Raw genomic sequence first — 14,817 nt, forward strand, 5'->3', positions numbered from 1 at the left:
TACAGTTAAAAAGTAAGTACCCACCATTCCAGTCTTCAGCGGAAAGAGATGCCAAAAGGCCGGACAATTTCAGCTTTATGTGTACTTTCAGAAATGGAGCACCACAAATCTGTCCTTTCCTCACTGACCAAACTGGCTTATGTTAGATGATAATTACAACTTGGAAAACCTTAAAATACCAAAGTACAAACTGGGCACATACTACGTAACACTTGTATCTGTATTACATCAACCTAGCACACGTAGATTCATTTGGTTATTCTAACAAGTTTCCAGCTTCTGACTTTTAATTTTAAAATACTTAGTTTTTGTAAAGGCCAAAACTAAGACAAACAAAAAAGCTACTAATATAAAAAAACCTACCACCATAGGGAAGTACTGATCAACCTAAATGGGCTCCAATGTCTCATATGTTCTTTCAAATTCTGTTTTGATATGTAAAAAGTACAGGACTTAAAGGTCAATAAACCTATAGAATATATGGAAGTACAGAAATTTCCTACTGAACTAAGAGAGTTAAATTATTTAACCTTAAGTTTTCACTAGGTCTAGCAGATAGGAGCCTAACATACTTAACTTGAAAATGGAAATGCATGCTCATCCTACACATAATCCTAAAATAGTGTGACTGGATCCTCACCAGATACATATACATTAAAAAACAACACATTTTCGTAAGCATAGTTTAATTTTTAAAATTTTAACAATTCAAATAAAATCCAGCTAGTTAACATAGAGTAAATGCACAGTAATTTACAGCCATGTATAGAATATAAGAATAACAACCCTCATACAAATGGTCAAAAGATATCAACTCTTGAAGTTGATTATTTAGCTATGCCTGAAAGGTCAAGATTTCATTGTTCACATATGCAGGGTACACATTCAAAAATGTTTATTAAGACAAAGACTGAGTGAAACAGAATTTTCAGCTTCTAAAAGGAGTAGCATGAAGAGCAGCATGTAGCTTACTGAGAAATTAAGGGCATGACAGAGAAAAGATCTGAGTGGGCAGGAAGTTAGTACATAAAACTTTTTCTACAATTAAAATTCCTTCCAATTTAAATCATTCAGAACTATCTATTTTCTTAGGAATGTTAAAATCATGATCCATATCAGAGGAAGAGAAAGCTGAACTATCGTATTTATCCGCCCGCAGAGAGCCCCATAGCACTAACCGCCTGGGCAGATGCGTGTAAACAACAGAAGATGGGCACAAGGGGAGAGAGTAAAGGACAGACTGACTTCTAGCGTTTAAATCCTTCAAGTTCAAATCAGTATTCTTAGTGATTTGACACAAACCTAAAAATACTGACATGTTTATGCTCCAGGAAGAGTAAATACTCATTTTTAACCCAAACTCTGCTGGTCCTAACATACTGATGCTAACCTACAATGGGCACTGGATTTGTAGAACACAAAAGTTTGGCTTAAATGATCTAATGGTGTTCTTTTTGGTTTCAAAGTTACAAATCAATTACCTGTGGGCCCCATCCAGTAAGGCTGGTTCCATAGTTACATACAGAATAAAAATTAAGACAAGGCTTGGGTGTTTGTTTTTTCCTGGAGTGATCGAGCAAAAACGAAAAAAGGGACTCATGGTCATGGTCAACAAGGTGGTGACCACCTGTGGGGAGAGAGCGGGGCGGGGGCGGTAATAATGGGGTTAAATGATAATGGAAAAAATACAGTTAAAAATCAAGTAAATAAAAGCACTGTATGGCAGCCCACAATCACAGGGCTAGTAATTCTCAGATTTGGACTTTAAAATTTAGGAAACTGTTTTGTGAGCCACAGGTACCAGTTCTTTCTGTTCTTCTATGAGAATGTGCTCTTTCAGCATCTACTGCTGTAACCTGATTAGGTTCAGTCTAATTTTCTGAGAAGGCTCTACAATAAAAATACACACCCATCTGAAGGTTGCTGACTACTTCTATGTTAGAAATAAAATGTTACAAAAGTCCAATGCTTTAAGTATATGTTTTTCTTTTTAAACATCTGCATCAGCTAAAAAACAAGATCTCCAAAGAAATGTTCAGGGACAAATTTTAGAAATAATTTTTAGTTTTCTTTTTAAAATCATCTCTGTCCTACATAAACTACAGCAGATGGTGCTTCGGGGGAAAAAAGACAATTATAATAAATGACACTGCTCCATTCTAGTTGCTGCACAAAGAATCAAAATTTAAAACTCTAGGATTGTTTCCTTCCAGGACATACATAAAACTGACTCTTAAAAGATGAATATACTGCAGTAAAGGTCAAGGTAAGTTGTACAAACAGGAATAGAATACATGTTCATCCTTGAAGGACATGTGTCACGGATTTGCTACAACTACACAAGATGTTCTTTAGCTGCTGGTTTCCACATCGTTCTTCATCACTTGTGGGGTACTGAGATCAGAGAGATAAGGGGGAGTCTCTGTCTTACATTCAAAACAAATATTTATGAATCTTCACAAGGCAAATGGCACTGTGTTAGGCAGTATGAGTGGCACTGTACCAAAAAGGTAAACACTACAGATGGAGACTTTTTCTACCGATTTAAGTTAGAAACCCCTGTTTTGTTGGATTTTTGGGGGCATGTTCCTCATAATAAATGTCAGAGCTGAAATTTACCATAAAAGTTATGAATAACCCCAAAGATAATAAAACTGAACTTGCCTTTGGTCTCCAAGTAGATCGGAACATTTTACATTCCAATCAAAGCACCTCAAAAACATCCAGTTACTGTCGATTACAAGGAAGCTGAGAGGCGGAAGAGTTTAGGAGGGCACCGTGTTCCCCTGGTGACAGGAGAGAAAGCTTGCAGTGACATGCTGCAATTTTCTGTCAGGTCACTGTAGCATTTACATTAAAGATCTCTAAAACAACTTTCCTAAAACCCAGGAAAATGTTGTGAACACTGTTTCTGCCTAATACATGATCAACGTTTAAAAAAATAACATGGAATTCTCTCCTACTCTGACTACCCGCCTGCCCCAAAAGGCCACAAAGTGCATTCACAAAGAGTCATTCTTAAGATAAAGCCATTGCACAAGACGTACAGTTCCTTTGTACTGGAATGAGTACCACGTGGAGTTTAATTGTAGACATGTTCTTACACCAGGATAGCAACAACCATAAGCTAAAGTCTCCTAATAGAATTACAGCCACTATCTCCATCAGGGCTGTACACGTAATACATTTAAAGTACTAAAATGTGCAGCTGAACTTAACAACAAAATGTAAAAGCTGCATCCTGCCAGCACACTTACTCTGAATTAACTTCATCTGTGATTTACCTTTCAAGAAATTAGGATAAACTTTGCAAAAGCAGTATGTTCATTTACAAAACTGTTCATCAATTAGGATCACTGCCCGTCCACTCAGACAGCAGGGCCCTCTTCCATACGCTGTCACTGCCCCAGGTGTCTGACGCCTTCAACAACAACAAAAAAACCGAACTTGTAAGGGCAAAGCTGAAAAAATCACCATTTTCTCTATACAATAAATGCGATCTATACAGACTACCTGATAATATTTCAAAGGTTCAAATTCTTAATGTGAAAGCAAACTGAGACTCAGAAGTGGCAAATTTCTTTCACTTTAAGAAAACGATGCTTAGGTATTATGACACGTGGGTTCAAAGCCCATAACCCACAGAATAGACACGTGCAGTTTTTCATTTATCGTTGAGTTAGAAAAGACATGAGGATATGCTCAAGTTACCGAAATGGTCTCCAATCAACAGTTTACTAGCTGAAAATCAGTATTTTACTGGTTAATTGTCCCAAACTATTACCATTTGAGTTTGATGTACTAAGTGCCCACATTATGCTAAAAATCAAACAACTGTTGGTTAGCAGTGGAAACCTCACATTTTAAAGATAAAAATACACAAGGTATTTAGATGCTATTTCATTAGTTGTCAAAAACAGTGACTACTAATGCCAAATAATTAACTTTAAAGTATTGGGCCAGATCCTCTAAAGGAACTGTGAAGATACTACTCAGGAGGTCACTATTTTTGTTACTTTGTAAGAATTATACAGAATTCAAAAGTGAGAAATTTGATACTATCTGTGGGCAATTTATAAATAGTATATAACTAAGGATGGCTTTGTTTACGAGAGTGGGAAGGTATTCATGGAAAAAACACTATACTCTGCCACAAATAAACAAAATGCAGCTGTGTCCTGTGGACCTGGTAGAGAAAATGGCAATTTTCGAGGAAGAAGTGCTTCCACAGGCCTTCTCTTGGAGGCAGCCCAGGCTTCGTTCACATTACTGAAGAGACCAAGTAATGTGGTTGTGATCACTTTAATTCTGACAGCCAGACTCCCACGCAGGCACAGTCGCACATCCCCAGACCCGTTTCCTGCTGCCCGCCATGCTGGTTCTGCTACTCCATGGTCCACTGTCATCGTCTGGTCATCCCTCTTCAGTGCAGCAGCCTGGCGTCGCTATCCATTGAGTAGGTAGACCACCAGTTCGTAGGTGGCCATCATAATGGCTGTGTTGGGGATCTGTCTCACCAGATGAGTCGTTAGACCACGGTAAAGAGACCCGTAGCCTTCTTCATGAACAACCAAAGACAGTGTCTGAAAGAAAGATCTGTATTTCGTTCCCTCTTCACGTAGTCTTGTCCTGACGACTTCTGTTTAAGGGGGAAAAAAGAGTTATTTTATTTAAACAGTAGTGTTATCTTTAGATCCACTTAATACTAAGCACACCTCATTTATCTGTAAGTGTAACCTTAGGGTAAGTAATTTTTAATGTGTAACTTACTGAAACCAGTCACATTATACCACCACCAAACTTTAAGAGGCTGGCTAAAATCCTGTGTTGTTACGAAATTTCATAGGTTCCTGAACAGTAAACAACAGAATGAAATAAAAGAATCATCTGTATACTACAATAAATAGAGACAAGAGAATAGATGTAATAAAAACCAGGAAAGGGAGTGGAGATGCTATCAAGGCTGAAACAGGCGAAGGATTTCCTGAAAGTGGAGAGCACAGTAAGAAAACAGAATTACCAATCTGTTCACGTGGTTTGCATATTGCAACATAAATTTCTGTGAATAAGGGTAAAAATGTTTAAAACATAAGTTGCCAGCTAGAAGGCCCTATCTGGGAGCAACTAAGAAAAAACTATAAAATTTTAGAGCTTAAAAGGATCTTAAAGAGTCCAATTTTTCTCCATTTTTAAAACAGGAAGAAATTAAAGCTATTGAGAGGTTTTCAACAGTTGAGGGCAGAAACCAGACAGATTCAGAGGGGTCCACAGAAAAGTCTGTTCTTTCCTCGTGGGTTACTCGTCAAACATTTTCTACACACTACTCTTGATGGAATTGAGGACCATAAAGCCATTCCCACTGTCAATGTGAACATTTGAAACCTCATGTCCTACTTTAAAAATTCATGCCATTTATACATTCCACTCCAATATACTGTTTATAAACTACTACAGCTCCTCTTGTAATGACGTCACCTCATGTGAAAGGCCAGGACACTTCAAACTCCCAAACTCTCTCACTGGGGCGCGCCTGGGGGCCAGTCCTCCTCCCTCAGGAGGCCTGAGCCCAACGCTGCTGCCAGTCCTGCCCTCTTGGGGCTCAAAGAAGTTAGGACTTCCCTGAGGAAACTGGGGTACATTCATAGTCCAACTCGGTTAAACAGCTGGTTTCACCCACAGGTTACATTTTAAAGCAGACACTCATTTCCTACACCTGTCCATTGTTCCTGATACAGCTTTAACCACAGAGCCTTAGCTTTATGGGGTGAATGTCAATGTTAACCCCTGTGACAAAAGTGAAGCACTCAGGTTAAAAACCCAAACCAAAACAAACCTCAAACACACCAAATTCAAAGGCTACACTTAAAACTCAGCATGTTCCAGACCAATTTTGAAGTCATTTCCTTAGCTACTTATGAAAGAAGCTAACATTGTAAAACTTTAAAGAGAAATAAGGAAATCATTCACATCTTTATTTGCCAACATGAAATAACGTACAAGAGCTTGGTCTTTTGGGATAGACTTCCATTCAAATTTGGGGTCCATCGCTGAGTATCCTGTATGACCTTGAGCAAGTCACTTAAACACTTCTCGTTTCCCTCTTGAAAATGAAGACAGTTCTGGTTGTGTTCTAGCATACCTAGGCTTTGCAGGGTTTTTATGCAGATTAGTAGTAATGTATATAATGTATCCATACACCTATAAAATATATGTAACACTTATGTTCATACTGAAAAAAAAAAATCCCCAGAAACTTGCCCAATCTGACCAAGTCTGGGTTAAAATTTGTCCCGAGCTCATGATTTGTCTGAATCACCACCATGCTACTATAACATACGGATCTATTAAAATTGCTTGACTTTACTTGTACAGATTTAATTCCATTATGATTAAGTCCTAAGAACTTAATTTTGTTATACTGAAATTCAGTAAAATTATAAATAGGAAGTGGGCTATTGGCTGGGGTGGAGCAGCATTTCCGAATGAACAGAATATGCCCCGTAAAACTCAGGTAATATTCTCTTACCGTGTGGATAGGCTATACTTGTGGCACAAGTTTTTGAGGTGGCAGCAGCCAGCATCATTCCCATGAAATCGGATGCATCTTTTACAGTCTCTTCATCACTTTCCATTGTAGAAGCAATCTTATATTCCAGTAGTTTTTGCTTAATACTTTCATAAATAACAAAATGGATTACAGTCTCTGATATGCCAGCATATGAAGCAGACATGCCCCTATAAAATCCTCTAAGTCCATCTACTTGATACACTTTACGAACACATTCAAAAGCGCCCATTCGCTTTTCCCCACGGTTCCTAGAAAGTAAAATGAAAAAATCTTTTTAATGTAAATAAAGTAGCACAGGTTTTAAGATAAATAAAATATCGATAAATAAAATATCGTAGAACTATACCACTCTAATATAAAGAATGATTCCCTTTAATTCAAGAAACAGCGAAATCAGATTTTTAAAAGATTCATTTTAGATTTCCTATTCTTTTGCTCCAAATTTGCCATATCAGATGGGTAACAAACATGTAAGTAGTTTGTTTTACAGAACGCAAAGCACACTACACTGACTCTTCAGTTTGATGGCCTCACTGAAGGTGGTATATTACAGGGATAAGAACGAAATCCTTTATTTATTTATCTTTAGAGGGGAAGGGAAGGAGAGAGGGAGAGAAATATCAATGTACGGTTGCCTCTCGTACATCCCCTGCTGGGAACTGGCCTGCAACCCAGGCATGTGCCCTGACTGGGAATCGAACCGCAATCCTCTGGTTCGCAGGCCTGCATTCAATCCACTGAGCTACACCAGCCAGGGCAAAAAAAAAAATACATTATATTAAATCCAGTTCTAAGTTGAGGTTTCTTTCACATTTAATAACATTAACAAGAATGACTTAGACACTAATGGTGATAGATCCATCACAAAAGCAGGGAACATGATCAATCTAATTTCTGGGTCCATCGAAGACGAATTTCCAATGAACCTTTGAACCTTTATCTTTCATTGCAGTATCCTAATGAGTAGTGAATGAGGACCTCTACAGTCACCAAGAATTTACTGAATACTGGGCCCAAGCAAATGTTCTTAGTGCTGCTACTTAAGGGTACAGCTTCTATTCTTCTAAGTACATAATTCTGAGTTTGTAAAACTACTTACACTATGATTCCCCCCAGTGGAACCCCACATATAAGAAATGGGTTTAAATGCTACCCACAGGGAAAGAATTTACCTATTTATACATTATACAAAACCTGTTTCTGACATAAAATAAAGCCACAATTAAGACGACCTACCTGATAACCTACAGATTCCTCCAATTTTATGAACTAAGGACTGTCTTCAACTAATGACACCGAATTAATACTTTCTTAGATGAATAATCCATGTAGGCAACTGAAATGAGTTTCTGCCATATGACCTTTCCTTACAAAGTTAAAAGAGCCACTAGTCCCAAAGGGTAATGCACAAACAGATTAGCCCTCTTGTTGATTTCAGCTTTATAAATTAGCATGTTTAAATCAATGTTTCACGATTACCCCAACCCATCTCATTCCATAATCCCAAGCCTGAGAAGGTATGTTGACTTGTGTTACAATTATAAGTAAAATAATAATAATATTAAAGAATTTTAAGCCACGCTTTTCCTGGATCCCCTACAAATCCACCTGTAACATAGTGAAGAACACCACTGGTAGTTTATAATGGCTTAATATAGACTGGCATCTCACAGTTTCTTAACCTTTGCTTTGTTTTACTCTCCATTATTACTTTTCATATCTTTGGCCTTAAGAAACAAACTGAATTTTGCTAAAATTATTCCAGATGAAAGAAGAATTAGACAATTCAAGTCTCCAAACAATACACAGCTCACCATGATGGAATGTGGATAATGGATATTTAAGCAGGCATAATTATTAATAATTTCATAGATTGGTTTTATTTATAGTCTACAAGATATAACAGTACTTCTCAAACCCTAAAATATAAAAATAGTGGACATTTGTTATGCATAGTCCACTCCAGACTGAAAGGCTAAATCAGTTTCAAAACTTTAACATTATTATTATTATTATACACCAGATAGGATCGTCTCTCTACTTAATTGCGTTCACTTTTCCCGATCCTTCATCCTAAAGGTCGACAGGACTTGAGAGGGCAAGTCTAAGGGGCACTGCTTCTGGCCTTTTCTCAGATCCCAGATCATGCCCTAAACTTAGAACCTGCATGGTTTGCACAAACTGTTGCCTCTGCTTAAAATGGGCTCAAAAAACCATTTCTTGACTATTCCATTTAAAGTTGGTCACCACTGTTTCCTAGCTTATCCCTAGAACCTAGCAGTGCCTGCTCAATATAGATTTATCAAATGAATGAATCTTGCTAGCACAAAGTTGTCAGTGGTAACAGATGAAGTCTGCGAATAAAGGAAAGCAAAATCCTATCCCAGACTTTCTGTATATGAGGTTACTGAATTTGAGCAATGATCCTCCAAGATTTAGTTGTAGACTACTTGATCATGTGGGTTATTTATAGCTGTTGAGAGGCTGGTTATAATCACCATGTAGTAGAGGTATCATTTACTGGACTAGGTTAATATACCCTCTCTTCTCCTTTTACTTAAAAACACAACACATAATATACTCTCTTCCCTGAAAAGTCTCATCCTGCCAACTTCTGTACCACTTTTGCTTCTGATGGTGGACCCAAGGTTCTTAAAAAAAAAAAAAAAGGCAAAATAAAATAAGTCAGCAGCAAAAAAGGAGACACTGAAATCTCACTAACAACAGTTTACAGAAAAAAAACTAGTTGAAACCATTAATGAAATAACATACCTTGCGTCAAGCTGTAACCGAGTCTTTACAAGCCAAATGGGGTTGGTTGCTGTGATTGCAGTAAAACCTAAACAAATATGTTTAAAATGAACTCTGGTAAGAATAAATACACTATTAACTTCAAGGGTTATAAAATTATATAAATCTATGTTAAAGAACATGAGTGTAAGTATTTAACATATTAACTGATGTATGCTTTACACTTCTATTTTATAGATCCATACAAACAGGAACATTAGTATTTTATTTCCAATCTACATTTTCAAATTCTGACCATAGTAACTAAAAGATAACCTTTTAAGAGCAAAATCTGACTACGTATAAATTCCCCTCCCAGCATATTCAGGCTATGCTCTGGGACGCCCTCTACTGTCTAAACTAAATTCAGAAACCTATTACTTTAGACAAACACACAAAAATTATGTAACTCTAGGGCTTTCTAGCATGCAAACTCTACAACCACTATTTGGGGTCCAATTAACACCACAAACCACTATATTCAAAATAGATTCTATAATGTCAACATTTACTAATAGTAGGTATTAAGTTGATTGTATAACAGAAAGGACTGTTGTTTGGCCTTACAAATACTTTACATAAACATACACTTAATACTGTGAAATAATGGTATCAAAGAGGTAAGGTTTCTGTTAGGATTAACAGGACAAATCTATTTTCAATCATTTAAACACATACAAAAACTCAAAAGTTCAAAAAGTTACAATGGGCACTCCCCTCTCACTTTTATAGACAGTGAAGAGAGAAACTCGGGGTAGAGGTACCTCTAGTTTACTTTAAAAACTGAAGTAATACTTTCTATCAAATACTAGCAGGTCAAGCACATTATTTTTAGACAGGTGGACTACAGCCAGCACATTTAATATGAGTAAACTACTTTCAGAAACAAAAATGCTGTGGTGCATATTAGGGATAAATGCAAAGTAATTTTATTACATTGTATACAAAGTGAAGTTCAGTTTCACAGGTTCCCTTCCTTTCCATGACGGTTTAATCATTAGTTAACTCAAAGACTCCCTAGGCCACCACTTTGACTGTAGAAATTGCCCGATGGTCCAAATGGGGTGCTCACACTGAGTCTATCTAGCAAGATACATGAAGTAAGTTTGATTTGATAATCCCTTTAATTATCCTGTGATGGTTATGTAGTCTCTTTTTCTTGTGAGTGCCTTTAATACTACGTACATATGTATAAAACTAAAATGTGACTGATGATTTTCTAAGTATCAGTATTCAATAATAAAAATTTAAAGTGTTGGATAGGTTCTCAGGAATATTTTTAAACAAGGTTCTTTTCATGTACATACTCTGGTAACAAGAAAGAGATAAAAATATGAAACTGTCAGATCAGTTTAAATATTATGTTTGGAGAGGATTTCTCTTGCATGGCCTATTTTAATTGAGAATAAAGTTATAGAGTGTATATTATTATTTTCTTCTCTTAAACCTCTTTTTTTAAAGTAGAAGTCAAACTAAAAATATTCAAATTTTATTTTAAAGCTAATATGAACCAGAAATTGGTATTTTGGTCATATCCTTAATAATTCTTTATTTTAAAACTTAAAATTTGAATTAGGTAAATGTATGTACAGCAATATTAGGGGTTTATTAGTGAAAAGCTGCTAAGCAGACAAACCAACAAAATAGTCTTTATTACTCCCAGTAGTTTTTATTATTCTGTGAAAATTAAAAAGTTTTATTAATTTTGAAAAGCTAAGCCAGGAAATTCTTATATTAAACTAAAAAAACAAAACAGTCTGTCTAGGTAAAAATCTCATTCAATTTATTATACTTTATTTGAAAAGAAGATAAGCACCAAATAATTTTTAAAAAATAATTACATTGTACTTCTAAAAATATGAACTTAGTGCCCTAGGCCTAATACTCTTCCAAGTCACAAAATTCCTCGATTAGAGGCTGGAAAAAAAACAACCCAGATATGTAGACTATAAAATATTACAATAAGTATTTATATCATTAAAAATGAAATTAGAAAATATCCATAAAAGTAGAGGTTTCATTCTCCTCTGCACATATTAAACAATGACAGGATGCAAACAACAGGTATTTCTCACTTAACCGAAATTCATTTCACGCAAATGAATCTACGGAACGGAACACAAGTCTAGGTGAGAGAACGCTGTCCTCTAATCCCTGTATAACTGCTGCTAACCAGACACCTGTGCTCACTACAGTTGCTTTGGTTCATCTTTCCCAATAAACTGGCTCTTCATAAAGACACTATCCTAGCTGCCAGCGAACCATTAGGTTAAAGGACTTGAGAAATAATCCACAGGTGTTTAGCTGTTGGTCTTACTTTACCAAAACACTTCAAAGAACTAAGTAGACATTATTAGGGTAATTAAATCTAGAAAAATAGAATCTATTGATTCAAATAGGAAGAAACAAAAAGCATGACAAGTTTAGAATTATAATATATGGTAAGGCAATTTGAAGTGGACAAACAGCCAAAGCTAAACATTTCCTATTTTTACTAAGAAAAACATACACAAAGATAGTAGAAATGGTGCCCCTGAAATTTACAAATTTCTGATCACTTTTTATTTTGGTATTTAAATTTTGTGACTTTTGCTAATATGCTAATTAATAGCAATCTCCTGAATACCCTGTTAAACGTTAAAACTGATTCAGTGGCACATGAAGGATCTACTTGAAAGTTAAGAATTGATGTTGCTCCACTGTCAGATACAGCGAAGTGGCAATACACTGGCCAAACTGTTAGTTTGTAGTGTGGTTAGTATTCTATTAAAAATCTAATTTTTAAAGTTTTGCTTTATCTAAGACTCTATTTAATAACATAAACCAGCAATTTTCAACCTTTTCCACCTATGGCACACACAAACTAATTACTAACATTCTGTGGCATACCAAAAATATATTTTTTGTTGATCTGACAAAAGAAAATAGGAGTAATTTTGATTCACCCGCACCAGACATCTATTGTGATGTTAGCTGTTGTCATTTTTTAACTTGACAATCTAAGGGAAAAGAGGTCAGTGCTCCCGACTAAAGAGTCAGATATCACATGTTTTAAAGATTCTGGTGGCACACTGGTTGAAAATCGCTGACGTAAATCAATGAAAAACCAGATTAACAGAAATCCTGCATATACTAAATTTGCTGAAAATGTCTATTTCATTAAGTGAGTGATACCTGTAGTATTGCATTTTTAGTAATTTTTTTACTTCAATTAACTAGCAAGAACAAAGTCCACCTAACTTTCTAAGGGAAATATGTTAACACTATTAAAAATTAAAACGAAACAGCTAAAACTGTATATATTTTTATCCTGTATTTATTTGGAAAGTAACGGTAGGTTTTAAGATAGATGTTTTTGCAAGAGAGTAGGAAAAAGCCAAGTATCAACAGACAAGAAAACAAAGCACTGTATTAGATTTTTAAAATATGTTCTGCTAAGCAAACAGAACTATTTTTTCTCACAGTTGTAGGATACTATACCACCAGTTACAACCATGTATATCTTAAATACTGGTATCAGATTCTTTGGTGGTTAAAACTACGATGACCAAGCTGAGGACCCCAGGCTTTTACTACATGATGACTGAAAAGCTAGTCTATACATCCTTCTAGAAGGAATATCAGAAAGGGAGCAGAATTCAAATTCCATAAAATATTCAGAAAATGCACACACAAATTCCGGAAATAAAAGTTCATTTCCCACCTTCTATTAATTCCAAAGCTATTACAAATCCCAGGGGGGTGTTTCTTATAACTAGAGGCTGCAAGAGATGCTCAGATCAGTACTCACGAGGTTTAAGTTAGTCCATATTTCTACAGGAGTGACCTGCGGATGGGGAGCATGAGATGACACGATCTCACTCTTTTCTCGGGAGAAATGTACAGTAAATGCCTAAAATAGACACAGGCTTTTCTGTATCATAACAACAAGCAGTGACCTCATCAGAAACACGTGTACAAAATGAATCCCATTGGAAGGATTTGAGAAATATTTACGGTGAGATCTAACTTTTTTGAAAATTTTAAGTTTTTGGTTTTTTTTAAAAAGGAATATCAGAATTTGGTAATAAATTTTTTTAAAAAAATACAACGAGTACTGAAAATTCTGCCATCTGTAGCAGTTCAGAGTCCAAATACTTACCTAAAAGAAGACCAGTTTTGCCTTAAAGAAAAAAATGCTAACCTTGTCAAAGGGGAATCTAAGAATATATTTTCCTACTGTTACCATCTACCATGATCAAAGCTGAAATCCCAACAGTAAGACTATTTAGGAAATCTTTTAAAAAAATTCAAGTACTTTCATTTTGTAAATATTTATACTTTTTTTTAAATGAAATAAATTATAGTACATGTTGCTACAGTAGTACCTTTCACCTTTTGCACTATGGCCAGTAATAATGCACATCCATTTTTATGGAATATTTTGGGTTATTTTGTATTTAATTTCTTGTGTTCTACAAAACAAAAAACAGGAAGAATGTTTACATACAAACACACAAAGCATCTGTCCAACCATCAGTCTGGGTCAATGAATTGCCATGGACAAATAAAATGTTTAAAAAAATATTCTGTATATGCAAGACAAAATTCCTATGAAGTTTTCACTCAAAAACTTAACCTTTAATAATAATGAATTTTAAGTCAAACAAGAAAATATCTTGAAAAAATTAAGTGAATGCTATGAATAAAACCTACTAAACTAGTAAATATTAAATGATTATGCGTATTTTAAAAATTGAGCAATAACTGCTTGAATATATAATCCAATAAAAATCACAAGTCATTTCTTTTAAATCTGTAATGCTGTGTATAAAAGTATATGTATATTCCAGATAAAAACTTTTAAAAATTGAGAATTGCTATTAAGAAAGAAAAAGGCCTGACCAGTGTGGCTCAACTTTGTTGGATGTCATCCCACAAAGGGAAAGGTCACCGGTCCAGGTTCAATTCCTGGTCAGGGCACATGAGTGGGTTGCAGATGCAGCCCCCAATCAGGGCACATGCGAGAAACAACAGATCGATGTCTCTCTTTCACATCGATGTTTGTCTCCCTCTTCCTCCCTCCCCTCTCTCTAAAAATAAATAAACGTAAAAAAAATTTTTTTAAGAAATTAAAAAACCCTTACTTTTATTTTTTGTATACCCAGCTGTGTACAGGTATATACAGAGGGATATGCAAGTTCATTTAAATAAAGACACAAATACCCTCAATAGCTAAGTTTCTCTTACTCTGTCAAAGGTCGTATGTAGGGGAGAAAAAGGCAGGTAAAGCACAGAGTCAACATTACTTAATTTGATTAAATAGCCTCACAGTTGAATAAATTTTCAATGCATAAAAATTTAGAGCTCAACTTTAGGGCTCAAAATTCTTTTGTATTCCCTTGAAACACTCCAACAAATGAAAATAAAATCTACTTCAAAGTGTCCCTTTAACTAAAAGGATTTAGTATCTAAATACT

The 14,817-nt window shown here is 35.5% G+C and overlaps 1 protein-coding gene across 1 annotated transcript in view; it reads right to left on the reverse strand.

The window, feature by feature from the left end:
- Window positions 1–675: 675 nt before the first annotated feature.
- The window catches only part of SLC25A36 (solute carrier family 25 member 36), a 30,486-nt gene continuing 16,344 nt past the window's right edge, over window positions 676–14,817 (reverse strand). Inside the window, exons 5-7 of the mRNA XM_037139400.2 lie at window positions 9,341–9,407; window positions 6,527–6,816; window positions 676–4,639 (exon numbers count right to left, since the gene is read on the reverse strand). Coding sequence (XP_036995295.1) covers window positions 4,446–4,639; window positions 6,527–6,816; window positions 9,341–9,407 — 551 coding nt within the window. The 3' untranslated portion in view covers window positions 676–4,445. The remainder of the gene's footprint in view (window positions 4,640–6,526; window positions 6,817–9,340; window positions 9,408–14,817) is intronic.

Source organism: Artibeus jamaicensis, unplaced genomic scaffold, assembly GCF_021234435.1.
Source record: "Artibeus jamaicensis isolate MK-2021 breed Jamaican fruit bat unplaced genomic scaffold, CSHL_Jam_final contig_519, whole genome shotgun sequence".
Lineage (NCBI taxonomy): Eukaryota > Metazoa > Chordata > Mammalia > Chiroptera > Phyllostomidae > Artibeus > Artibeus jamaicensis.